Source organism: Rhinolophus ferrumequinum, chromosome 11, assembly GCF_004115265.2.
Source record: "Rhinolophus ferrumequinum isolate MPI-CBG mRhiFer1 chromosome 11, mRhiFer1_v1.p, whole genome shotgun sequence".
Taxonomy (NCBI): Eukaryota; Metazoa; Chordata; class Mammalia; order Chiroptera; family Rhinolophidae; genus Rhinolophus; species Rhinolophus ferrumequinum.
The window spans coordinates 68,077-95,122 of NC_046294.1; the positions used below are offsets into that span (position 1 = coordinate 68,077).

A 27,046-nucleotide genomic window follows, 5' to 3' on the forward strand; every position below is an offset into this window, starting at 1 on the left:
TATAGCTCGAGGGGAAGCTGCAGCTGTCCCCTCCTGTCACAGGGCGTGGCAGAAAGGACTCTTGCTTGGAACTGGAACCAGCCTCAGACCACAGCCTCCAGGCTCTGTCCCCTGCTGTGGCATGCGAGGGAGGGCTTCGAGCCCCTTGCATTGCCAGCAGGCTTGGCCCTCTCCGGAAAGGGTTGTCACTTCATGTTGAGAGGAGGACTCGACCAAGGACCAGGACCAGGGAAGTCAGGTTTGAGAATGCAAGAGGGGCAGGTGACATAATTGAAGAGCGAACCTGCAGGACCTGGGCTGTCAGCGGGCAGCACCACAGAGGGCGGCTGCAATTCCCTGACCAGGCCTCCCGGCTCAGCGGCCAGCCTTCCTCCTCTCCACTGGTGGGGCAGCCAGGTGGACCGAGTCCTGCTCTGCAGCCTGTCACTAACGGCCTGTGCTCCTGAGTGGTGGGCAACCCTCGCAAGTGCACTGTGGAGGGACAGGACGCTCCCAAGGGCCAGCTCTGGCCAGGCTCATGTCCCTGCCTGCAGGCCCCGGTGCAGGCCCGTCTCTCCTCTCACTTCTGTTGCTGAGTGTCCTTCCCACGCAGACATCTGTCAGTAAACTTGTTTTCCTGCCCCTGGGAGCCGGTTCACACCTGTCTGTGCAAACTGATTTCTATGAGAATAGAAGTGACCAGCTGAGACCCGCTGCGGCCATAGGCCCTGTCTGCTGGTAGAGACCCCAGAACCCTCAGTCAGATGCCAAGGTCAAGTCCCCAGTGTCTTTTCCAGCGTCCCTCCTGGTTGCTGGATGCTGAGCCGCTGTTTTTCCTCGCCCCCGTCTGGACCCTGTGCCCCCCACCGGCCCCAGCACCTTGGCAGTCTGTCCACCCACCCTGCACAGACCTCACCGGCCTGCTCATCCCAGCTGCTCCTTACCAATTATGATACTGAGGGTGCATTGACGTTGACCAGCACCCCACCTGTGGTCAAGTCCCTGTGGCCCGCAGCGTGTCCACCCCACTCTCGGGCCACATGTCTGAGCACCACCCTTGTCTTCCTCTGGTGCTCACTGCGTGTCCAGGCCGCAGCCAGCCCCGCACCCCACTGCTGTCCTCTGCAGCCGCCGAGAGCAATCGGGGCTCCTCAGCTTGCATGGCTGGCTCGATGGCCTGAGGGTCCCACTCCTGCCTGCCCTGCACCCCTGCACCAGCCTCCAGCCAGACACCCCATGCTGGCACCGCCCTCACACAGCCTGTCCCTCTGCTGTCACACTGTTCGGGCCTGTTCCCTTGGCACCTCTTCAGGCCTCTGGTTGATTGTCAGCTTTGGCGGCTGGGTGTCCGGTCGTGCTCACTCCTCAGTGTTTGGGGCAGCGTCGGGCTTGCCAGGTTCTCCATCAGTGCTGACAAGTGGATGGGAGCGGGTAGAGTTTCCCATGTGCCGGCACTGGCTTAGACTTGAGGGAGGCAAAGCTGAGTCAGACACGACAGACAAGTGCAAGGTCACACCAGCAGCACTGACCTGATTGTCATGGTGAGTGACAAAGGCCACAGCCCAGAGTGCGCTCATGAGGTGTCCCAAGACCAGATCTGCACGGGTACCCACCCAGGAGCCGAGAAGCAGCCGACATTTGACCACATTGGTCCCTAACCCCCAGACTCAGCGTGGTCCCATTGTCACTAGGGACAATCACGCCCATCAGTATGTTAGAAGTGGTGACTTAATAGGACCACATTGCACGAGGGACATGGTTTGCCTTTGTTCTTCCCTGGACACCACACTTGGTCTAACGGTGGGACACGCTCCTGGGCTCCCTCCCCACCGCCCGGGGCCCAGGCCAGCCTGGTCAGTGACTTGGTTTCCCAAGGAGGAGCCGAGCCCTAGGAGGCCAGGGGAGGGAGGTCCTGAGTGTTATCTCCAGCAGAGCTGGGGCCACAGGCCATGGGGGCTCTGCCCCTCCTCCAGAATAATCCCTTCCGCTTGCAGCTTTAATTATAGCTTTGGGGGCCAGTTGGGGATAAGGCTGTGGATTAGAGGATCAATCACTCAGGCCTGGCTGAGGGGGGCTCCTTCCCCACCCTTCCCGGCTTGGGGGGGCAGCAGAGTCCCAGCCTTGCACTGGGTAGGAGAGGCCCCCAGGGGCACCTGTCCTCCAGGGCCCTAGCCTCTGCCTCCGGCCTAGAAGGCCACAAGCGCTCCAGCCTTTAGCCCTTTCTGCCCATCCTTATAGGCCTTCTGACCTGCCCGCCTTCCCAAGCACAGCCGGCCCTTCTGGGTCCCTGTTCACGCAGCAGGGAGCTTCAGGCCTCACCCCAGCCTGGCATTAAGTCCCCAGAACCGTGCATTCAAACCAAACCCTGCACAGGTCCCTGCCACCCACACCCCACATGGAGGCTGCCAGAGGTGAGAGCCGGCACAACCTGTGCTGTCAGCACCCCCAGGGCCACAAGAGTCCCCCACAGAGAAGCCTGTGAGGGACTTCTTCCCCCACTGCAGTCTGCCTTTACCTGCAAGGAAAATACATGATGCATGGTGTCATGCAGGGTGTCATGCGGGGTCTCTGGTCCCGCTCCCCACATAAGAACGCAGGACATGGTGAGGCCAAAAAGGAACATTCACGGAGCCATAGATAGGGGAGTCAGACCACTATAGTCTCGCTGGCAGCTGGGTTGGAGACACAGGAAGTAGGAGCCACACGATCCGCAACCTGCCGTCTGCTTCTCTGCCAACCAACCAACCTCACTTGCTAGCTGCAATCTGCTGTGCAAACTGCAGTCCACAATCCGCTCCTGCCAGCTCAGCCACCATCTTCCTGCTAGCCCCCATTTGCTGCTAGCGTAACTACGGCAGTTATATTAGTGGCCAATGGCTCACTGGTTACAGCTGACGGCCAACTAGCCACAGCTGATGGCCATCCAATCATAGTTGATGGCCATTTACTACCCAAGTGAGCACCTTTCCACATGAGGGCAAGAGCCTGGAAACTGCACTCCTGGTTCTGTCCCCACACATGGAGAAGTGGTGGCAGCCACGGTGGTCACATTGGACAAGGCAGTGAAAGGGCCTGAGGGTGCAGGGTCGGGGGGAGGGACCCCGGTAACACACCTGAGGCTTGGGAAGGGAGTGGGGCCCACGGCTCAGAGCCAGCCAAGCCGTCCTGGCCTGGCCTGGGCAGGGGGACCATCAGGACGTGCTGGCAAGAGCCCTGGTGGGCGGCGTCCCATCTTCCAACCAAACTTGGCACATACCCATGGACTGTCCCTCATGCCCCTGGTGTGTGTGTGTGGCGGGGGGGGGCCCCCGCTGCCATGCACACCTACCCTCCAAAGCTGAAAAGCCACCTGAAGATCTGGATGCCCACCGTGGGCACATGGTGCCACCCTGTGTCTGCTCTGGGAAGCGCAGAAGCTTCTGGGGAAGGCAGAGAGGAAGAGAGGCCACATGCCTCTGCAGCCTGACAGCGTGAAGGACTCAGAAAAATGCATTTTTTAAATTGAATTTTTTACGAACAGATTTACAGCAAAATTTTGAAGATCCTACAGACAGCTCCCATGTAACCCACACCCAGTTTCCCCTATTGTTGCATCTTACGTCGGTGGTATGGTTCATTTTATGTGCTACCTTCGCTGGGCCATGGAGCCCCCAAATGCTTGGCCAGATCACTCCAGGCAGGTGTGTCTGTGAGGCTACTTCTGGGTTGGGAACATTGTATCGGGACTGACAAGCACACCGTCCTCCCCAGTGCAGGTGGGCTGCACATGAGTTGACGACATGAACAAAACAAAAAGACTGGCCGTCCCATGTGTAAGAGGGAACTCCTCCTGCTTGCCTGCTTCATGGGTCCTGGGTCTCCTCCTGCCTCCAAGGCCTGAAACATCAACTTTCCTTGGGTTTCAAGGCCGCCGGCTTCCGGGTTGGAACTCACACCATCAGCTCTCCCGAGTCTCCAGGTTGCCGAATGCATTGGCATGTCCGCCAGGCCCTTATAATAAATCTATGTCTCTATCCTATCTACCCACACCGCTGGCTGTCCTGTGAGTTCTCTTTCCCCTGGAGAACCCTGACTGACACAGCTTCTAGGGTACATTTGTCACAATTAATGAACCAGTACTGACATATCAGTGTTAACTAAATGAAGTCTACACTTTATGCAGATGTCCTCAGTTTCCCCTACTGTCCTTTTCTGTCCCCGGACCCCACATGACATGTACTCATCACGTCTCCTTAGGCTCCTCTCCTCTGTTTTTGATGACAAGGACAGTTTTGAAGAGCTCTGCTCGGGTACCTTGTAGGACGCCATCTACTGGAGTTTGTGTGCTGTTTTTCTGGGGCAGGGAGCGGGGTGCTGAGGTTACCACGGAGGTCAAAGGCCCTTCTCCTCACCCCGTGTCAAGGGCACGTGCTGTCAACATGGCCTGTCACGGTGATGTTGACCTTGAGCGTCTGGCTGCGGTGAGGTTTGTCCCTCTTGCCCCTTGCAGTTACTCCTTTTTCTCCCCGTTGAGCTGTACCCTTGGGAGGAAGTCCCTGCCTAGCCCTCGCTTAAGGAGCGCGTGTGCCCACCGCCTTGAGGGTGCAGATCTGCATGGATGGCTCGGGATTCCCTGCGTGGGAGAGATTCTCCCATTTATTATTGCTGTTATTATTATTATTTTATCCATATTTACTTATTCCTTCATCACTATTTATTCAGTGATTTAAATCGGTGTGGACTCAGGGCTACAGTCAATACTACTTTACTATGTTACTCAAGCCTTTTGGTTTCGGCATCGGGGCCCCTTCTTATGGCTGCGTGTCCCTTTGGCGTGCCTTCCGTTATGGACTCTTTAGTTTGTTTTTTGTTTTTTTTAAAATAAATTTTATTGGGGAATATTGGGGAACAATGTGCCTCTCCAGGGCCCATCAGCTCCAAGTCATTGTTCTTCAATCTAGTTGTAGAGGGCGCAGCTCAGCTCCAAGTACAGTTGCCATTTTCAATCTTTAGTTGCAGGGGGCACAGCCCACCATCCCATGCAGGAATTGACCTGGCAACCTTGTTTTTAAGAGCAAACGCTATAACCAACTGAGCCATCCGGCCGCCCCTCCAGAAGCTCAGCGGCAGCTTGTTGTCTTCAATCTAGTTGTGGAGGGCACAGCTCTCTGGCCCATGTGGGAATCGAACCGGAAACCCTGTTGTTCAGAGCTCCTTCTCTAACCAACTGAGCCATCCAGCCACCCCTCTTTAGTTTGTTTTGAGCACTTCCTTACTTACTGGCACCAGAAAATGCTCCAGACTCATCGTGTATGATTTCCGCCCCAAGGGACCAGTGCTCCTAAAAGCAGCCAAGGAGCCCTGGTCCTTTGTACTGAGCAGAGAAGGGGTGAGACCTGCTGCAGGTTTCACAAGGTCCTGTGGTAGCTATGTGGGAACCAGGGCACCTGGGGGAAGGTGAGGGGCTGGCCCCCCCGTAGCAGTGCCGGTAAGTGGGTCCTGGCATGTTGAGGGTGACAGGCTGGCTCTGGAGGGAGTGAGAAGTCCCAGGTAAAGCAGCTGAAGGCAGCGAGTCACCAGCTTCCAAGCTGGGGAAGGCCACAAGTGAGGCTCTTTGGGGAGAAAGCCTGCAATTTGCTTTTGGACGTGAGTTTGCAATTTCTGTAGGACCTGCTGGTGGAACCAAGACGGGAGTTTAGGACACAGGTTGGAAATTTGGGTGGAAATGTACATCTGGGGTGTCGCAAGTCAGGAGTCCAAGCAGGATGGACCAGGCGGTGACTTCTGGGGCAGGCTTGAGCTCGGGGACGAGGGAAGGCGTGAGGCTGGGAGCCAGAGTGCGTCCAGGAGGGACAACCTAGGGAGGGGAGGGGCTTACTGCGCTCCTGGGTGGCCACGGTAGGCGGACAGGAGCTCATCCAGTGTGGAAGCAAGAGAGACTGGGGAACGAGATGTGGGAGACAGAGAACGGATACTCACTGGCTCTCAAGGGCTGTGGAGAAGTGGGGTGTCTGCAGCAGTCCAGAGCGTCTGCCCAGGTGTGACCCAGGGCAGGCTGCAGGTGCAGACGTGGGATGTATTTGATCTAAGGGTGACCAGAGGCATGAGAAGCTCCGGGGCAGAGATGGGACCATCGCAGGAGAGTAAGAGCTGTTGGAAAGATGGTCTACGTTGACTCTGAAATCACAAAAGTTACACAGAGTGCATTTGAGAAGACAGTGATCCAGGAGCTGAAATGTCTGAGAAACAAAGTGGAAGGACCCAGGATTAGTGGACATGGACATAAGGGGACAGGCGACATGCTCTATGCATGAGGTTTGGGTGGAGTGGGGAGGAGCAAAGAGGCCTCAGGGTGCCGTCTTGTTGGCTATTTGTCTTCTTTGCAGACATGTCTAGTGAGTCCTTTGCTCATTTTTTGATTGTTTTATGTATTTGTTTGTTGTTGTGGGGTTGTAGGCACTCTGACAATTAAATTCACACACTTGCCACTGTGCACTTGCATTGGCAGCTCTATACGGACAGCTTGGGAAGGTTTCAGAACCTTGGGATATCAGTGTCTCACAGCTGTGTTCATGTCCACGTGTGGCGGTGTCTTGCTGACTGGTGTTTATTACTGTTATTGTGTGTTTTGTTATTTTTCAAGAATTTTTTTTAACTTTTATTTATTTTAAGTGTGTTTTTCCAGGACCCATCAGCTCCAAGTCAAGTAGTTGTTTCAATCTAGTTGTGGAGGACGCAGCTCACTCTGGCCCATGTGGGGATCGAACCGGCAACCTTGTAGTTAAGAGCACTGTGCTCTAACCAGCTGAGCGAACTGGCTGCCCCTGTTATTGCGTGTTTTTGTGTGCCGTCATGAGAATATCTCAGCTTGAATTACAGCAACAAACAAACATTAAATTTCTTGTTAAACTTGTCAAGAGTGGAATTGAAATCAAGGATATGTTAGTCCAAATTTATGGGGATAATGCCATGAAGAAAACAAAAGTGTACAAACGGATTAAACATTTTTCTGAGGGGAGAGAACGCGTCACTGATGAAGAGAGGTTGAGGCGGCCAGTAAAAAGAATTGATGAAAACATTGCAAAAATTCATCGAATTGTGCATCCAAATCATTGGCTGACTATGAGAAGCATAGCAGACCAAGTAAACATTGTAGAGAAGCAGTTAGGAAAATCTTAACTGAAAATCTTGGCATGAGAAAGGTGTGTACAAAAATGGTCCTGAAGGAGCTCAGCGATGAACAACAGCAAAGAGAGTTGAAGTTTGCCAAGACCCTTTGGAGAGAAAAGGTGATGTTTTGGGCCGTGTTATCACTGGTGATGAAACATGGGTGTACCAATACAACCCTGAAACAAAGCGTCAAAGTGCACAATGGAAGTCAGCCAATTCTCCACGACCAAAAAAGTTCTGTCAGTCCAAATCAAGAGTCAAAACGATGTTGCTAAACTTTTTTGATATCAGAGGGATTATTCATTATGAATTTGTACCAGCTGGACAGTTAACCAAGTTTACTATTTGCAAGTGCCGAAAAGGCTGCATGAAAAAGATGAAAATGACCTGTACTTTTCGCCAACAATTCATGGCTCTTGCATCACGACAATGCACCAGCTCACACGGCACTGTCTGTGAGGGAGTTTTTAGCCAGTAAACAAATAACTGTTTTGGAACACCCTTCCTACTCACCTGATCTGGCCCCCAATGACTTCTTTCTTTACCCAAAGATAAAGGAAATATTGAAAGGAAGACATTTTGATGGCATTCAGGACATCAAGGATAATACAACAAAAACTCTGACGGCCACTCCAGAAAAAGAGTTCCAAGATTGCTTTGAAGGGTGGACTAGGTGCTGGCATCGGTGCATAGCTTCCCAAGGGGAGTCATTGGAAGGTGACCGTAGTGATATTCAGCAATGAGGTATGAAGCACTTTTTCTAGGATGAGTTCGCGAACTTAATTATCAGTACTTGTATGTTATAGATTTTAATCCTTTATCAGACATACGGTTTGCAAATATTTTTCTCCCATCTGTTGGTTGCCTTTTCACTCTCTTGATAGTGTCCTTGATAGCACAAGAGTTTTAGTTTTGATGAAGTCAAATTTTTTTTCTTGTGTTGCTCGTGCTATTGGTGTCATAGTTGCTAACAATGAGGTCGTGGAGAATTTCCCCTGTGCTTTTTCTTAAGGTGTTTATAGTTTTAATTCTTAAACTTAGGTCTTTGTTCCATTGTGAGCTAATTTCCTATGCGTTGTCAGGTAGGGATCCAACTTCATTTAGGCTGTATTTTAAGTGCTGTAAACCATTTTTACCAATTACCTCCCTTCAAACCCACAACTGACCCCTGGACATAGGTGAGGCGATGAGAAAGGGGAGGCCACTTAAGCAGGTGGCCCCTGGGGGTGACACCAGCACAGCAGTGAGGGAGCATTGTCGTTGCGTGCTCTCTGAGTGTTACCACTGCTGTGCTGCGGGTCATGTCACGGGAGAGGAGGAGGCTCACGGGTGGACAGGCCAGGTGAGAGGTGAGCAGCTGCCCTTCACTGAAGTCGATGACAGAGGGAGCCTTGGGCAGGGGTGGGGGTGGGGCCTCTGGACCAACTGGAGCCCAAGGTGGGGGGCAGGGCCCCTCACAGATCTGTGAGAAGAGGAGGCCAGGAGCCAGGCCCTTGGAGGAGCTCCTCACTGCAGCCGCCAGGCTCCAGCGGCCCCCCTGTGTCTGGCCCAGCCCTGTCCTCAGGATCCAGGAGAGCCCCCAGCCCTGCCACACAACAGGGACTCATGGGAAGGCTTCATGCAGCTGTGTGTGAGGTGACCCTGGCTCTGCTCCTGCCAGGTCTCAGTCTTCTTGACCCTGGGCCTCCTGCGAAGCTGGGCGCCCCCCTCATCCATCTGACGAGGCGACAAGGTGGGTCTGTTCCCTGACGTGAGGGTCCAGGCCACCTTTTGAAGGAGGACCTCACCCATGGACCTCCACCAAGTGCCCACTGGAGGCCCCAGCGGAAGACTTCCCTCCAGGGGAGACCAGCAGGAACTTGGGGGCCAGGTGACAGGGGCATGGGGGGAGCACTTCCCTCTGCACAGGTGGTGCTGTGGCCAAAAGTGTGGACGCTGGGCTGGTGAGAGAAGCCCCACTGGCTGCCAGCAAGGCAGTGAGGGATTTAGCCTTGAGGGGGATTAGAGTTCAGAGAGACAGGCAGGCACACCGGCACCCAGCCAGCCCGCGCCCTGCTCTCTGCTCCCAGCCCCCCCACCCGCTCTCCACAGGTGATAAGGGTTGAGGCCTGATAAGCCCGATAAAACTTTATGAGCCTGTCCTCCCGGGTTGGACACAATGTTGCTGTTCTCAAGGTCCTGCTGAGCCCTTCCGGGCTCGACAAAGAGAGGCTGTGTTTCCCACCTGTCAGGGGAGCACTCCCGAGCTAAACATTCGTCAGATTATGGACACACTGAGTCTCTTTGTCTCACTTTTGTAAGTTGAGGAAAAATACACACAATAAAACTTACCTTCTTACCTATTTTTACTGCCAGCCCAGTGGCATCAGGCACATTCACAGTGTTGTGTGGCCATCACCTACATCCACTTCCAGAGCTTTCCATCGTCCCAGAGTGACACTCTGTCCCCATTGAGCACTCACGCCCCTCCCCCTCCCCAGCCCTGGCACCCCCATCTACTTCCTGTGTCTGTGAATCTGACTCCTCCAGGGACCTCGCGTGAGTGGAAGGACACACAGTGTTTGTCCTTCTGTGTCTGGCTCATTTGACTTAGCGTAAAGGCGTCCAGTTTCCTCCATGCTGTAGCAGGAATTTCCTTCCTTTTAAGGCTGAATAATGTGTCTTTGTCTTCTTTTACAGACCAGAGTAAGCGTTTCTCTCTCCGGCTGCTCTGATAGGCCTCTTGGAGGATCCCGTGGCCAAGAGGCTCCCTGAGAGAAGCCTCCCCTCGGAATCCACAGGCGCCAAAGGAAGGACATTGCTGGAGGGGCTGTGGGCACAAGGACACAGAGGCCGTGGACGTTGTTGTGGGAGGCAGAGTGGCCAAGGCCTTGCTGGGGAGGAGGCGTCTGCGGTGGGCGGAGGGCAGCAGCACCTGGGAGCAGGTCTGAGCCAGGGGCAGGTCCTGGCAGCTCGCCTGAGATGCCGTTCTGGTGCCCGAGACACCGTCCTGGTGCCTGAGGTGCCCGAGACGCCGTCCTGGTGCCCGAGATGCTGTCCTGGTCAGGCTCCTTTGCTTTCTCTGCTCCCCAGCCTCATGCACACTCATCTCGGACCCCCAGACCCCGTGTCCACGCCCCCACCCCAGGACAAAGGGGAGGGAGGCCAAGAGCAAAAGGCCGTGCCACCTTCTCTCATCCTCCTCAGCAGGAACATGGGCTTCTGGAAAGCTCTCTGTCCTTACCAGGACCGTGTCCCATGGTCGCCTGCGGGGAAGTCAAGCTATGGGAAGGCACCTAACAAACCTGCACAAGGGGGGCTTCTGCTGATGGTGGAGAAGGGCACAAGGGGCCGCGGGTGGGCAAGCGCCTGCACACTGGACCCCACCTGAGACCCCCTTGTGTTGGAAGGAGAGCTGAGAAGGGCTGTGGAGCTGTGGGGGGCTGTGGTGCTGCTCCCCAAGGTAAATAGAGTCCAGCTAGAGAGGGGTCCAGCCAGCAGGACAGTGACGTGGGGGTGCCAGGGTGCTGGAGGGGCATGGCGGAAGGGAAGGACAGAGGGGGTTTGCAGTGAGTGTGCTGCTGGGGGCCGCAGACGGGATGGGGTTCAGCCACTGCCCTCAGCCTGACCTCGAGCAGAGGGAAACCGCCTACAGCTTCTTCAAGGACAAGACTGCCCTGCGACGTGACAGACCCCCCCAGGGGACCTGAAGCACAGGGTGACATGTTTTCTGAGACTTGCAGAGCTGAACAGTGATTTCTGGGTGTGGCTGTGGGCCGAGTCGTGGGGCTGTCCATATTCCTGTGGGTTCTGCTGGGTGGTCCTTGAGGGTTTGGACCTTTGATCAACTGTCACACCTGGAGCTAAAGTCCCTGCATGTCTGAGCCGGGATATGGCAGCAGCATCAATTGCTGGATCTTGTCGCAAATTCACTAGACATGAGCCATGTAGTTGCTGCAGGGCTCTCAGGTCGGGGGGCCATGTGGTCCCCTCAGGGCCCTCAGGTTGGAGGGCTGTGGGGAAAGAATCATAAATTCTTGGCAGCACAGACTTAAGACAGAGCATCTGTATCCATGGAATTTAAGCTGGGCACACGGCCCACACTCCCTGACAAAAAGTGAGGCCCCATGAGTTCGTGGCCAAGAGAGAGAGTGGAAGTGAAACGTGAGTGAGTGGAAGTGACGTGTGCAAATCCTGGTCTCGCTCTAGGAAGGAAAGGGCATGTCGCCAGCCTTCGCTTTTCCCTCTTCCACAGGCTGGTGGTGACATGGTCACCCAGGACAGCTGCAGAATGGGGAGCATTTCCTGTCAGTGGGAGCTGGGTCCCAGACCCCTCAGAGCTACCCTGTGAGCAGTGCCACTGTTCAGGCCGAGTGTCTCATTTAAGCCACTGTTGGAGCCACCGCAGCCACTAAGCCAACAGCCGGCTGCCACAGGGCTGCGGCAACCAGGGGCACAGACAGTGAATCAAGCTTACCTGGCACTGGGTGTGTTCACCACATCAAGGCTGCTTAAAGGACCCCCGATGAGTCGCCAACTGCAGCAAATGTTTTAAAACATCTTCGGTGAGATAAATGTACACATCATACAGCTCACCCATTTAAAGCCGTCTACTTCAGTGCTTCTTAGTATATCCCTGGAGTTGTACAGCCGTTACCACAGTCAATTCTAGAACATTTCATTGCCCAAGAAAGAATGCCCTGCCCAGTACCGGTGGAGGCGTCCGCCAGCCCAGCCCAGGCCTCGCTGTCTGCTGTCCCTGGCCTGGCCTGTCTGACATTCCATCTGAGCAGACTCGCAGTGTTTGTCCTTCATAGTCACCGTCCCTCATGGAGCATAATGTTCTCGAGGCTCATCGTGTCATGACACGTATTGGTGCTTTGTTCCTTTTTGTGGCTGAATGCCATTCCCGGGTGTGGATGAGCCACTGTCCTGTGTCCCTTGTCGGTTAACATCGGATTATTTTGGGCTCTTATCGATTCTGCTGCTACACACTTGGGTGCAGGAGTTTTTATGGGGATGTTATGTTTTCATAGCCCGCGGGTAGACACCTCGGTGTTGCTTACAAGGTCACACGGTAACAGCGTGTTTCAATTCTGGAGGCTTCCCAGCTGGTTTCCGGTATCTGCATCGCTCGCGTCCCCACTGGCAGTGCGTGAGGGCTCTGATACCTCCATGTCCTCCCCAACACTGGGTACTGTCCATCCTTTTCACCAGAATCATCGCACTGGGTGTGACCTGATATCACGTCACAGTTTTTTAATAGACTTTACATTTTAGAGCATTTTTAGGTGAAAGAAAAAAGTTTGCAGAAAGTACAGAGACTTTTTATACCTCCACACCCTTTCCCGTTATGCACTCCACGCGTCAGTGTGCTCGGCACGTTTGTTACAGCTGATGAACCGATACTGACAAGGTATTAACTAAAGTGCATGGATCACAGTAAGGTTAGCTCTTGGTGTGCTTTCTATGGCTTTGGACAAATGCATAATGTCATGTGCCCACCATTCTAGTGTCACACGGAGCAGTCCCACCACCCTGGGAACCTCTCTGCTGCGTCTGTTCACCCCTCCCCCGATCTCTGACAGCCACTGTTCTTTTCACCGTCCCCATAGTTTTGCCTTTTCCGGAATGTCATAGAGTTGGGATCACACAGTGCGTAACCTTCTCAGACTGGCCTCTTTCACTTAAGAATATGCATCGAAGGTTCCTCCATGTATGTTCATGTCTGACAGCTCATTTCTTTTTAGCACTGATCAGTATTCCACTATAGCGGTAGACCACAATTTGTTTATCCTTCCACCTATTAAAAACATCTGCTTTCAAGTTTTAGCAAGTATGAACAAAGTTGCTATAAACATCCACGTGCAAGTTTTTGTGTGGACTTAAGTTTTCAACTCCTTTAGGAAAATATCTTAGAGTGTGATTGTTGGATTGTCTGGTAACCTGTGTTTGGCTTTGTCAGAAGCCACACACTGCCCCCCACACTGGTTGCGCCCCGGCACTCCCAACGACGAGTGACACTTTCTGCAGCTCCACGTCTTCCCAGCACTTGGTGTAGTCATTTTCTGGATATTAGTCATTCCAGTTGGTATGTAGTGGTGTCCCGTTGTTTTAATGTTCATTTCCCTGGTGCTGTATAATGCTGACCGTCTTTTCATGGACTTATTTTCCATCATCTTTGATTACGTGTCCAGAGCTTTTGACCATTTTTTAAGAAAGTCGTTACTTGTCTTATTGTTGAATCTCAAAAGTTCTTTTTATATATTTTGGATGACAGTCCTTTATCAGATATGTCTTTCGCAAATATTTTCTTCAATCTGTTACTTATCATCCTAATAGTGTCTTTTGCAGAGCAAAATTTTTAATTTATTTAAGTCAAATATCTCAGTTTGTTTTCATGGATCACGTTTTCTGTGTTTTATCGAAAATGTCATCACCAAACCCAAGGTCACCTAGATTTTCTCCTAAGTTATCTTCTAAAATTTTTATAGTTTTGCATTTAGCATTTAGGTCTGTGATCCATTTTGAGTTACTAATTGTGAAGGGTATAAAGTCTGGGTCTTATTTTTTTATATGTGGATGTCCAGTTGTTCTAGCCTATTTGTCGAAACAGACTGTTCTTTCTCCATTGAATTGTCCATGTTCCTTTATCAAAGACGCGTTGACTGTATTTGTGTGGGTCTTTATGTGGGCTCTCTATTCTGTTCCATTGATCTATTTGACTAGTTTTTTCCCATATCGCACTGTCCTGACTACTGTACCTTTAGAGTAAGTTGAGCCAGGTACTGTCAGTCCTCCGACTTGGTTACTCAGTATGGTGTTGCCTATTCTGGGTCTTTTGCCTCCATATAAACTTTACACAAGTTTGTCAATATCCACAAAATAACATGCTGGGATTTTAATTAGGATTGCATTGAACCCATCAATCAACTTGGAAAGAACTGACATCTTAATAATAATGAGTTTTCCTATCCATGGACACGAACTATTTTTCCATTGATTAGATCTTTGATTTCTTTCATTAGAGCTTTCTAGCTTTCCTCATATAGACTTTGTACATATATTGCTAGATGTATACCTAAGTATTTCACTTTCATGGTACTACTGTAAATGATGTTACGTTTTAAAGTCAAATTCCACTTGGTCTTTGCTGGTATTCAGGAAAACAAGACACTCTTCTATCCTGCAACCTCACTGTAATCACTTATCACTTCCAGAAGTTTTTTATTCTTCAGAATTTTTTCCATAGACAATGATGTTCTGTGAGAAAAAAAAAAAAGCCTTCCCAATCTGTAGACCCTTTATTGCCTTCTCTGGTCTTGTTGCATTAGACAAAGACTTCCTTTGCTGACTAGAAGTGGTGAAAGGGAACGTCTTTCTGATCTTAGGGGAAAATATCTAGTTTCTCACCATTAAGTAATGTTAAGAGCAGGTTTTTGTAGACGTTCTTTATTAAGTTGTGGAAGCTTCTCTGTATTCCTAGTTTGCTGAGAGTTTTTATCGTGAATGGATGTTAGGCTTTATCAAATGTTTTTGTCTCCATCTATTGATACGAAGATTTTTTTTTTCTTAGCCTGTTGATGTAATGGTTCACACTAATTAATTTTTAAATATTAAACCAGCCTTGCATACCTGGGATAAATCTCACTTGTATGTGATGCACAATTCATTTTTACAAAAGTTGGATTCGATTTGCTATATTTTGTTGGAGATTTTTGCATCTATGTCCGTGCAGGGTATTGGTCTATTATTTTCCTTACTTGTAGTGTCTTTGTCTGCTTTGGGTATGAAGGTGATGCTGGCCTCACAGTATGAGTTAGGAAGTGTTCCCTCTGCTTCAATTTTCAGAATAGATTATAGAAAACTGTTATCATTTCTTTCTTCTTTAAATGTTTAGTGGAATTCACCAGTGAACCTATCTGGGCCTGGTCCTTTGTGTTTTGGAAAATTATTAATTGGTGATTCGTTTTTTGTTTTTATTTTATTTTATTTTATTTTATTTTATTGGGGAACAGTGTGTATTTCCAGGACTTTTTATTGGCGAACAGTGTGCTTTTCCCAGGACTCATCAGCTCCATCCAAGTCAAGTTGTTGTCCTTTCAATCTTAGTTGTAGGGGGCGCAACCCACCATCCCCCAAGGTTGAACTAGCAACCTTGTGGTTGAGAGCCCGCGCTCCAACCAACCAAGCCCTCTGGCCACTTGGAAGCTCAGCGGCAGCTCGTTGACTTCATTCTAGTTGCGGAGGGCGCAGCTCGCTGGCCCGTGTGGGAATCGAACCGGCAGCCCTGTTGCCCAGAGCTCGTTCTCTAACCAACTGAGCCACCCGTCCGCCCCTGTTTCTTTTATAGATACATTCATATTAAATACTTGTCCTTGTGTGAGTTTTGGTAGATTGTGTCTTTCAAGGAATTTATCCAATTTTATCTAAGTTACCAGATTTGTGGGCAGAGAGTTGTTCACAGTATTCCTTCATTATCCTTTTAAAGTCCATGGGATTTGTAGGTGATGGCGTCTTTTTCATTTTTTATATCAGTAATTTGTAACTGAGTAACTAATCTCTCTTTTTTTTCTTGGTTAGTCTAAAGACTTATGAATTTTATTGATCTTTTCAAAGAACTAGCTTTTCATTCTTTTACTTCCTGTATTAACTTACTGCTTTCAGTTTCATGACTTCTGCTCTAATTTTCATTATTTCTGCTAACTTTAGATCTAATTTGCTTTTCTTTTTCTAGTTTCTCAAAGTAGAAGCTTATGTTGTTGATTTTAGAGCATTTTTCATTTCTAATATATTCATTCAATGCTATAAATTTTCATATAAGCTTTAGATAAATACCATAAATTTTGAAAAGTTATACATTTTTTTCATCTAGTAAAAAAAATAATTTTAGTTTTCTCTTGAGACTGCTTGACCATTGTGTTATTTGGAAGTTTAATCTTCACATATTATGAAATTTTCTAGCCGTCTTTCTGTTATTGAATTCCACTGTTGTCTGAGAAGAGACATTGTATGATTTCTATTCTTTTAAACTTCGTAAGGCATGTGTTATGGCCCAGACTGTGGTCTCTCCTGGTGAATGTTCCATGTGAGACCGAGAGGAATGAGTGTCCTGCTGATGGTGGATGAAGTGGTCAATAGGTGTCAATCATATCCCATTGATTGACGGTGCTGTTGAGTTCAGCGTGCCCTCACTGATTTCCTGCGTGGTGGGTCTGTCCAGGTCTGAGCGAGGCGTCTCTCCAGCTGTGATAGTGGATTCAGCGATTTCTCCTTGCAGTTCTTCCTCATGCATTTGACACTGTGATGCATGCACATTAAGGATTGTATGTCTTCCTGGAGAACCGGTCTTTTCATCAACATGTATGCCCCTCCTTATCCTTGATGATTTTCCTTTCTTGACAATCTGCTATGTCTGAAATAAATAAAGCTCCCTCAGTTTTCTTTTTCCAGTTTTATTGAGATACAAAGCTTTTTCAGTTTAGAGTGTGCAGCACAACAAGCTGACTCGGTCACAAGGACCCTAGGTGTCCTCCTCAGCAGCTGCATGGACCAGAGTTGACAGTGAGGAAGAAATGATCAGATTTTCATGAAGCATTCCTGGATAGGAAAATCCCTGTGGGAGAGACCTTCGAGGACATTCAAAACTCAGTCTAAATTATTTGTGAAAGATTTCAAGGTTATACCTTTGGAAGCCCTGCTCAGAAGCTAAATCTTGTGGTGACAGAAATCCCAAAAAAACTTGCCTTGCACGCATGCTGGCTCCCATCCTCCCCTTCTCTTTCTTCTTCCCATCCCCTACCTCATTCCCTCCTCACCCCACTCTCTGAGCCTTCACCATCACCACCACCACCACCACCAGCCCCTTGCCCTCTGGCTGCTCCCAAACTCCTGTCCTCATCTCCATGCCTGCACATCTCACCCTATGGCAAGGATTCCTGACAATGTTGGCTCGGTTGCCAAAGCCTGTCCCAGAGCTGTTAGCAGCAGGTGCTGAGTTCATGGTGCACAGAGTCCACTCAAGGAGGGTCCGTCTTAGGAGACGGGAATGACCTTGGCATCCCCCAGTCACAAGCCTCAGGACACTTCCCTGTGCTGGTCTGGCAGAGCACACCAGAGCAGAGGTGACACCACTTCTCAGCCCCACGTCTCCCAGCTGGGGGCCATCTCTGACCGACACCCCTTAGTCCCTTTGACAAAAGGAAAAGAGCATTTCAAGGGAAAGGTCATGGTCAGCAGTGCTGAGTGCTGGGGAGAGTTGATGGGACTCAGAACTGAAGTGGGTTTAGAAATTGGGGTGTACTCGGTGACCCCAGAAAACAAAGCTTTATAGTGAGGGGCCACCAGCAGAACGTGAGTGGTGACAGTAACTAAAGCCTAGAATGTGCCAGGCACATGAATTACATACAGCCCTTGATGCTGCTATGCTGTGACCATGCCATTTTGCAGGTGAGGCAATGGAGGTACAGAGAGGGTAAGTAACTTGTCCAAGGTCACCCAGCTATTGGATGGTGGAGCCAGGATTTGACCCCAGACAGCCTGGCTGAGGAGACTATGCTCTTGACCATGGCGCTTGCTGTCTAAAACCACAACGGAAGGGAGACAGTGCAGTTGCTTTCAAGAATCTGTACTGTAAAGAGAGGAAATGAAGGTGCCTGGCCTATGTTGGATGTGTGTCTGTGCCTGGAGAAGCGAGAGGGTGTGAGAGCACCTTGGGGGGAGGGTGGGGCTGTGACCCAAAGCCCCACAATGCCACCAAGCTGTGCAGGGCCCAGATTCTGTCCATAGCCAAGCTCTGACACATCTGCATCTGCTGTCCAGGCTGTTGCCATGCCTGGCAAACCTCCCTCTGCAGAATACCAGCACATCAAGGGGTCTAGGTGGGGGAGTGAGTCAGGGGGCTAGGACCCCACACAGAGCGCATGGCAGTCATCCCCCTCAGGCAACTGAGGCAGCCCCTCAGGCAACTGAGGCAGAATGCTCAGAGCTTGTCCCCAGGACCCTGACCCCTGCTTTGCTGGGTTCTGCCTACACCGTGCTCTGGAGTGAATGTCTCACCCCTCCACTGGGCCTGGCTAGGACAAGGCTGCCCACACGTAGGCAGGTGCTGCTTCTGCCTCTCAGGGCTCTGTGGCAACATGTGAGAGTTGTCCTCTAAAAAGTACACAGTGACCCCCCCCACCAGGATGTGTGCCGGTGACACATGTGGCTGGTGGGGCCCCAGCAAGAGTTCAGGATGCAAAGCAGAGCAAGGGGGCCACCATGGGGTTGATGTGTGACTGAAAAGAAGCATACCTTTGGCAGTCTCAGCCCCCCTCAGGGACAGGTGGGATCTATTTGTCTTAAATAGAAAACAAATCATAGGGGAAAACGGGCATCCTTCCTCCTGGTGGAGGGGGCACACTAGAGGCTCCCAGGACTGTGGGTCCTCCCCGCACCCCCCATCCCCCTCAGGGCAGTTCTCAGGCTCCTGAGCAAACAGGACTGGACACGCAGATGACCTGTGGCCTGAAGGTGATGGGGCCACAAAGGCAGTGATAACTGCAGAGCCACGGGCCATGAGGAGACATGTTCACAGAATTGCGGTCACACAGGCACTCAGAAACAGGCTGAGGGCGTGGCCTGTGGCTGCCAGAAAAAGTTATCACAAAGGCCGTGGCCGGAAGCAACACACATGTATTCTGGAGGTCAGAAGTCCAGAACCAGTTTCACTGGGCTGAGGTCCAGCTGTTGGCTCAGCCACACCTCCTCGGAGGCCCAGGGGAGCCCCCGCCGAGCCTTTCCCAGCTGCAGTCTAGCTTCAGCGCTGTGTTCTTCGTGGCCCACCCTCCTCAGAGCCCACAGTCTGGCACCCTGCTTCAGTATCACACTGCTTTCTGGGCCACACTCCCTCTGCCTGGACTCTTCCCATCTCAAGATCCTGGATTTAAAAACGCCCGCGAAGTCCCTTTTGGCACATGAGGCACATGCACAGGGGTCAAGGATGCAGACCTGATATCTCGGGGGACTATCACCCAGCTGAGCACAGATACACCCAGGCAAACATTAACGTAGCCACACAGGCAGACACTGTCAGTGGAACACACAGTCGTGTGATCACACATGCTCCCTCGTCGGTCACACACACTCCTCCCGGCAAGCCTCGTCCCCCTCAAGCCAGGTCTGGGAAGACACAGAACGCTTCCCTGTCCCATCATCTCCTGGACCCCAGGTGACAGCCTTCCTCTCCACATAACACCATGCCAGCCTCTCCTTTGTCCGCAGTCTCCGTCTACCTCGGATGCCCTTCCTTGCTTGACCCTGCCTTCAGGGTTTAACCTATCTTGAGGCTTTAAGGCTTAAGACCCAGTTCTGAGCCAGCCACCTCCATGCAGCCCACCCTCCTCTGCACAGTCACTTGCTCACTACACTTCCCCGCCACACCCCATGGGTCCTCGAGAACGTTAACCGAATAAAGGAAAGTAGAAAATCAAAGGTCACCAAGCACAGCTCTTAAAGGGCTATCGTGCACCTGTGCCGCAGTGCCTGAGTTGAGGAGCTTCGGGACAGTGCTGGCTGAGCTATAGCACTTGGGCCTGGGGCAAGGATGGGGCTGCACAACCCCCTAGGATTCGGCTCTAGTCAGTGAGCAGAGCAGTCACCTGTCTGATCCCCACCTCTGCCTCGGAGTTGTAGACCTAAGAGCCGGTCCCCATGGCACAGCCAGATGCTTCCTGCTCCAGGTGAGTGCTGGGTCTCAGAGTGGTCACTTGGGAACTCTGGGGCTACTGCCTAGCCCTGCTAAGTCCTGGGGCTTCGGCTTCCCCCAAGCTCCCCTTTCCAGGGAGTGCATCCCCACAGACCACATCCGTGGGGTCTGTTCCCACCAGGAGCTCAGACTCAGCCCCCCTGCAAGGCCCCCAGGTGGGCGTTCAAGAACACAGCCTGGGCCAGGGTGTGATTCTGGCTCCCTGCTGAGGCCAGCTCTGCTCCAGACTCTCAGGCAAGAGAAGGCAGGGAGGGGAGGAAAGCGGAGGGCACAGGCCCTGGTAGACACCTCATCTTGGGCGTCTGACCTGGCCGGCCAGGTGTGTGAAAGGCACCAAGTAGAAAGGAACGCACGGGGCAGGAAGGCGTCCCAGGGCGCTTGGGTCAGCGACGACCAGTGCTGCTCTGGAGTGTCCGCTTCATCACCAGGCAGTGACGCGCTCGGAGGAAAAGCCCAGGACTGCAGTCTGGGGAGGGGACGACTCCCCTCCCTGCAGAGCGTTGGTCCAGAGCGACCAGGGGACAACCGGGAGCGTCTGAGCCCCTGCCCGTCGTGGGCGCCCCGACGCCGGGTAGGGGGACGGCGATGCGAGACCGGGGTCTGCGGACGCGACAAACGTGCTGACCCCGCTCACCTGCCCGTCTGTCCCCAGCGTGGAGTCCCGAGCCGCCGCCTCCCGCGAGCTGCTTCTGGCGGCGCTCGAGGACCTGAGCCAGGAACAGCTGAAGCGCTTCCGCCACAAGCTGCGGGACGCGCCGCTGGAGGGCCGCAGCATCCCGTGGGGGCGGCTAGAGCGCGCAGACGCCGTGGACCTCGCGGAGCAGCTGACCCAATTCTACGGGCCGGAGCCCGCGCTGGACGTGGCCCGAAAGACCCTGAAGAGGGCGGACATACGCGATGTCGCGGCGCGGCTCAAGGAGCAGCGGCTGCAGCGTGAGCGCAGGGTCGGGGGTCGCCCAGGTCCCTGCCCCTCAGTTCCTCCGTAGCGTCTGGGCAGAGTCGAGGCCCCATGGCTCAGATCCCCGGCGCTCCTGAGGGTGTCCCGGACCTCCTATTGCGCCCCTCCCCCGCCACTGCGGCGTAGCCTCACGGCAGGTCTCCCTTTCAGGGCTCGGCCCCAGCTCCTCGGCGCTGCTCTCCGTGTCCGGTAGGTCTCTCTCCGTGGGAGGCGCAGGCCCCGAGCCGTCCGGGACCGTGAGCCCAGGCTTGGAGCACGAATGCTCTCCGCGCCAGTCGTAGGTTCCGACAGCTGGTCCCCGGGAGGAGCCGGTGTGGAAGGCCGGCGCGGGGGAGGGGAGACTGAGGCCTGAGCCGGGTGGGGAGGGCAATGGGCGCCGAAGGTCGCTGATGCGGCCCGCCGCATGCTCGTCTCCCTCCCCCGCAGAGTACAAAAAGAAGTACCAGGAGCACGTGCTGCAACAGCACGCCAAGGTGAAGGAGAGGAACGCCCGCTCGGTGAAGATCAACAAGCGCTTCACCAAGCTGCTCATCGCGCCCGAGAGCGCCGCGCTGAAGAGCGAGGCCCCGGGGCCCGAGGAGGAGCCGCAGCCAGAGCGCGCTCGGCGCTCGGACACCCACACCTTCAACAGCCTGTTCCGCCGCGATGAGGAGGGCCAGCGGCCGCTGACCGTAGTGCTGCAGGGCCCGGCGGGCATCGGCAAGACCATGGCGGCCAAGAAAATCATGTACGACTGGGCATCGGGCAAGCTGTACCACGGCCAGGTGGACTTCGCCTTCTTCGTGCCTTGCCGAGAGATGCTGGAGCGACCGGGCACGTGGAGCCTGGCCGACCTGATTCTGGACCAGTGCCCGGACCGCAGCGCGCCGGTGCAGCAGATGCTAGCGCAGGCGGATCGGTTGCTCTTTATCCTGGACGGCGCGGACGAATTGCCCGCGCCGGGGCCGGCCGGGGCGACACCCTGCGCCGACCCCTTCGAGGCCGCAGGCGGCGCGCGGGTGCTGGGCGGCCTGCTGAGCAAGACGCTGCTACCCAGGGCCCGCCTGCTGGTGACCACGCGCACCGCCGCTCCGGGCAGGCTGCCGGGCCACCAGTTCTCGCCGCAGTGCGCCGAGGTGCGCGGCTTCTCCGACAAGGACAAGAAGAAGTACTTCTACAAGTTCTTCCAGGACGCGAGGAGGGCAGAGCGCGCCTACCGCTTCGTGAAGGAGAACGAGACGCTGTTCGCGCTGTGCTTCGTGCCCTTCGTCTGCTGGATCGTGTGCACCGTTCTTCACCAGCAGCTGGAGCTTGGCCTGGACCTGTCGCGCACCTCCAAGACCACCACGTCCGTGTACCTGCTTTTCATCGCCAGCGTCCTGAGCTCGGATCCCGCCGCAGGGCACAGGATGCAGGGCGAGCTGCGCAAGCTGTGCCACCTGGCCCGCGAAGGCGTTCTCGGGCGCAGAGGGCAGTTCGCTGAGAAGGATCTGGAACGACTGGAGCTTCTTGGCTCCCAAGTCCAGACGCCATTCCTCAAAAAGGTGGAGCTGCCGGGCGTGCTGGCGACCGAGGTCGCCTACCAGTTCATCGACCACAGCTTCCAGGAATTCTTCGCTGCTCTGTCCTACCTGCTGGAGGACGAGGGGCCGTCCGGAGCGCCGGCTGGAGGCGTAAGAGAGCTTCTGCAGGGGGACGCGGAGCTGCGCTGTCACCTCGTGCTCACTAGGCGTTTCCTCTTCGGACTGCTGAGCGCGGAACGCATGCGCGACATCGAGGGCCACTTCGGCTGCGTGGTTTCCGAGCGCGTGAAGCAGGATGTCCTGAAGTGGGTGCAGGACCAGGGTCAGGGCCACCCTAGGGTGGCGCCAGAGGGGGCCAAAGAGACGAAGTGCGAAGAGCCGGAGGAGGAGGAGGAGGAGGGCGAGGAGTTCGACCAGCTGCTGGAGCTGCTGTACTGCCTATACGAAACGCAGGAGGACGCCTTCGTGCGCCAAGCCCTGCGTGGCCTCCCGGAGCTGGCGCTGGAGCGCTTGCGCTTCAGCCGCATGGACATGGCGGCCCTGAGCTACTGCATGCGGTGCTGCCCGGAGGGACAGGCGCTGCGGCTGGTCAGCTGCGGATTGGCCACGGCGCAGGAGAAGAAGAAGAAAAAGAGCCTGGTGAAGCGACTGCAGAACAGCCTGAGCGGCAGCACGTGAGTCCTGGAGCTGCCCTCAGTGGGGCACCGGTGGGCCTGCGTGACCATCTGCGCATGGGGACCTGCTCCCCAGACCAGAGGCAGGACTTCAGGGCTGGTGTGGCCCATCCCTTTGCGAGACAGCCTTCCAGTGCCCACCTCCTTCCCCAGGCTGTCCCCACCATGCCCCCCTAAATGCCCTCCAGCACTCCCCATGTCCCCCCATAGCCCCCACCCACATCCCAGGCTAACACCATAGAATGGCCATGAAGCTGTGCACCAGCAGGGCCCCCCATGCTTTCTCACACGTTCTGGAAGACATCATGCCCCCTGTGCCCCGAGCCTTTGCACCTGCTGTTCCCTCCGCCCAGATCCTCAAAGCCTGCCCAGACTCCCCCAGCTGGCCTGGGACCCTTTGGCCCCAGAAGTGCCCCATGGACCACTGAACACCATAACATCTATCAATGCCTGTCTCATCGGCCAGATTCCCAGCTGTTCCAGGGCAAGGCTTGTGTCATGCTTCTGTGCACTGACCTACAAGCCAGCACCAACACAGGTGCTCAGCACCTGTTGAGGGAATGAATGTCAGGATGTTGACATGGCACGCCCATGGCAGATGCAAGGACACACCACATCAGGCGGGCGGATGGCATGCCCTCACTGGACTCACATAGGCGCTGTTAGCGGGGCGGTGCATGTGCCACAGGCGAGCGGTTCACTGTAGGTTTGGGGTGACGGGGGCAGCATGGGGTGAGTGAGAGTGAGGGCAGAGGCAGCTTGGACACCTGACGACCATAGGAAGGGGTCCTTTGTAGGAGGGAGTGGCTGGAAGGGGCTGAGGGGGCTTCACCTTCCTCTCTCTCGTAGCAGTTCTCAAGCCACCATGAGAAAACCCCAGACCTCCCCACTGCGTCCACTCTGCGAGGCCATGACCGACCAGCACTGTGGTCTGAAGAGCCTGACGTGAGTGACCATGCCCCCAGCCCCTCTCCTGGAAGGGATGCAGAACGGGATACCCTGGGCAGGGCAGAGGTGTGGCCCTGTCTGGGGGTGGCTGAGAGGGCCGGCCGAGAGCCTGTGGCCTCTGGTGTCCCATGCTGGGTGGACAGGCTCTGCCCACAAAGTGACAGAAGAGGAGACGGGGGCAGAGGCTCTGTCATCAGCTTAGGAGCTAGTTCAGGAGGGTTTAGCCCTGGTTTGAGTGGAAAGCGGGGTGCCTCCCTATGGGGGAGGGATGAAGATCAGATGTAATTCCCTTCCCAAGAAACGCTGCTCAGTGCTCTGGGAAACTGCCCGGCAGTCCATCGGGACACTGGGAGGGCTGCCTGCCTCTGTGCCCTCAGGCAGGTCAGTGTCTGAGCTCCAGGTCCCTCTCCTGTGCAGTGGAGCCAGTAGACTCTTCCTCGGAGGGTTGGTGTGAGGGTTAATGAGGACACAGGTACAACATCTAGTACGGAATAACTTTCCAGTGACTGTCAGCAATCACCAAGTCAGCAGAAAGTCAGAGCAGCCATAGGATCTGGTACTGATAGCCATGGTGTAAGTTTCAGTCATGTCAGCGTCACGCAGTACCTGCTTGGCCTGGGGGTGTTTCCAGCAGCCAGGAGGTAAGCACACGGAGCTGAAGAGGTGACCAGCAGGAGTGGCCCATCGGTCCTACCACACAAGCGATCCTCACCCGTGCTCATAGCAGCGTTATTTAGGGTGGCAGACAAGTAGGAGCGACACGACCACCCGAGCGCTAGGAACCGGACGACTGAGTGACTTGTGGCCCACCTCAGCTTGACGGGCCGTTCTGTGCAGTTAGACGTGTTGAGGGAGGTTTGCATGGGCTTGTTATAAAGCTCGTAGAGAAGTGGGGTGCACATGTGGTCATGGCCCCCAGGGAGCGGGCAGTTTGCACAGTTGGGGTACAACGAGGTGGCTGAGGTGCCTGCAGACAGACCCATGTGCTTCTTGACCACAGGTTGTCCCACTGCAAACTGTCTGACTCTGTCTGCCTGGACCTCTCTGAGGCCCTCAGGGCGGCCCCCAGCCTGACTGAGCTGTGCCTGCTCCAAAATGGGCTCAGCAACGGGGGCCTGCGTGTGCTGAGCGAGGGCCTGGCCTGGCCCCAGTGCCGGGTGCAGAAACTCAGGTGAGGCCCTGCCACCAGGAGAGTTGGGCGGGGGAGGGAGGTGGGCCACGGCAGCTCCTGAGGTCACCCCTCTCCCAGGATGGAGCAGCCCGGCCTCCAGGAAGCCCTCCAGTACCTGGTGGGGATGCTCCGGCAGAGCCCCGCTCTGACCACGCTGGATCTCAGTGGCTGCCAGCTGTCAGGACCCATGGTGACCTACCTGTGCGCAGTCCTGCAGTACCCAGGATGCCACCTGCAGGCCCTCAGGTGGAGGCAGGGGCTGGAAGGATGCTGAAGTGCGGGTTGGGGTGGGTACCTGTGGGCTTCCCCTCCCAGAACCATCCTGAGTGACCCAGTCCTGGAGACGCGCCCTTCAAAGCCCTGGCCCTGCCCTTGGCTTCGACCACTCTGCAGACCAGATGTCCGTCTGCTGTATGGTGCCCATGGCCACAGTCTGGGTCAATGATGCCACCAGCCTTCTACTCCCCCAAAGGCTTGGCCCCCAGCTCCTTCCCCTTTCCCGAGCCTCTGACAACGTCCCTGACTGGCCACCTTCTGTCACTGTGTACCTTTGGCACAGCCCAGGCCAACAGCCCCATCACTGCCCCCACTGCTCCCCTGTCACTGCCTCCCTCAGCCCTGGACTCCTGCCCCCACCAACCACCCTCTGTCCTGTGTATGTGGTTGTAGTCTGACCTCCGTGGAGCTGAGCGAGCAGTCACTGGAGGAACTGCGGGCTGTGAGGACAGCAAAGCCAGGTCTGGTCATTACACACCCAGCACTGGACGGCCACCCTGAGCCTCCCAATGAATTCTGCAGTGCCCTCTGAGGCCCTGAAGGCCAGGGCAGCCGGGAGGTCTCCGGGCAGCCCTGCGGGGTAGGCCTCCCAGTTCCAAGGGCGGAGGCCCCTGAGGGGCCCTGGACAGACAGGGCTGCTGACCTGGTCCTGGACAGGCCCTCTCCACACCATGTGTCGCCCACACCCAGAAACAACTCCTCCCCTGGCCTCCACTGCTCCTCCCTCCTGCCCTGGGACCGTGCAGCCAGCCCCTTGCAGACCCCTCCCCCCAGCAACAGTAATGATGTGGGGAGCTCCTGGTAACTGAGCACCAACCTTGTACTGGGCAAAGGGTGACACCTTCACTGATCCCATCTCCATCTGCACTATGGGGCCCCACAGCCCCATAATTCTGCCCCTGGCCACAGAGAGGATCAAGCCGGGGCTGACCCTTGAGCAGAGGTAGGCGGGTCACTGTCCTTCCCCAGTCATTTGGGGCTTGGCATCCGGAGGAAGCTGTCCCTGAGGCTGTGGGGTCCAAGCTCAGAGGTGTCCCCTTGCTAAGGTCTTTGGGAGCAGCAGTGGAGGGGGGAGGAGTTGTCCACCAGGGGAGGCTGGAGGTGGCAGCAGTGACGGCATGGGTGGTGGGCAGCCTGCATGTGCTGATAATAAATTCTCCTTTGCTTTGGTTTCTGTTGGTTTCTGTTGCCCTGGACCAGGCGTCCTAACCATTTTTCCTTTGGTCCCTAACCCAGCTGCATGGGGTGGGGCTGTCATCTCCATTTCATAGATGAGGAAACTGAGGCTCTGGGGAGCAGCTAACTGCAGGAAGCTCTGAGGTGGGGCTTGGCCTTGATGCGCAGGCCAGCAGTGGACAGCCCTCAAGTCCTCAAGTCTCTGCTTAGCAGAGCTGGGTCTCAGCCAGCTCCTGAGACCCCAGTCCAGGCAGAGGGAAGCCTGGCAGTCAGCCCTTCACTTCCAGTGTGTCGTGTCCAGCACGATGAGGGTTGTGGGGAGCGAGGTGGGAGGCGCAGGGTTAAGAAAAGACAGTAGCCATGAATAGAGTGCAAGCGGGGCCAAAGGACAGGCAGCTTCAAGGTCTGGGCTGTGGCGCCTAATCGGGCCTGTGCATTAGCTTTTATTAGTTAGGTGGGGAAGCAAAGGAGATAAAGCTTGTCAAT

The 27,046-nt window shown here is 54.5% G+C and overlaps 1 protein-coding gene across 3 annotated transcripts; it reads left to right on the forward strand.

Moving 5' to 3' along the window:
• Window positions 1-19,535: 19,535 nt before the first annotated feature.
• NLRP6 (NLR family pyrin domain containing 6) lies at window positions 19,536-26,540 on the forward strand. 3 transcript variants are annotated; one of them, XM_033121557.1, is made up of 8 exons: window positions 19,537-19,829; window positions 20,508-20,788; window positions 20,964-21,002; window positions 21,240-22,989; window positions 23,839-23,934; window positions 24,938-25,108; window positions 25,187-25,354; window positions 25,778-26,540. In XM_033121557.1, exons 1-8 carry the CDS (start codon window positions 19,801-19,803, stop codon window positions 25,914-25,916), a joined length of 2,673 nt encoding a protein of 890 aa, XP_032977448.1. In that variant the 5' UTR covers window positions 19,537-19,800; the 3' UTR covers window positions 25,917-26,540. The 3 variants fall into 3 exon arrangements, with proteins under 3 accessions (XP_032977451.1, XP_032977448.1, XP_032977450.1); XM_033121559.1 differs by having other exon boundaries at window positions 19,539-19,829; window positions 23,842-23,934; XM_033121560.1 differs by lacking the exon at window positions 20,964-21,002 and having other exon boundaries at window positions 19,536-19,829.
• Window positions 26,541-27,046: the final 506 nt, after the last annotated feature.

Bases quoted from the DNA above. Each gene is read 5' to 3' on its own strand.
- NLRP6 (XM_033121557.1), top strand. From the start codon at position 19,801: ATGGCACAGCCAGATGCTTCCTGCTCCAG. The intron at 22,990-23,838 runs GTGAGTCCTGGA...TCTCTCTCGTAG, and splicing joins AACAGCCTGAGCGGCAGCAC to CAGTTCTCAAGCCACCATGA. The intron at 25,355-25,777 runs GTGGAGGCAGGG...ATGTGGTTGTAG, and splicing joins TGCCACCTGCAGGCCCTCAG to TCTGACCTCCGTGGAGCTGA.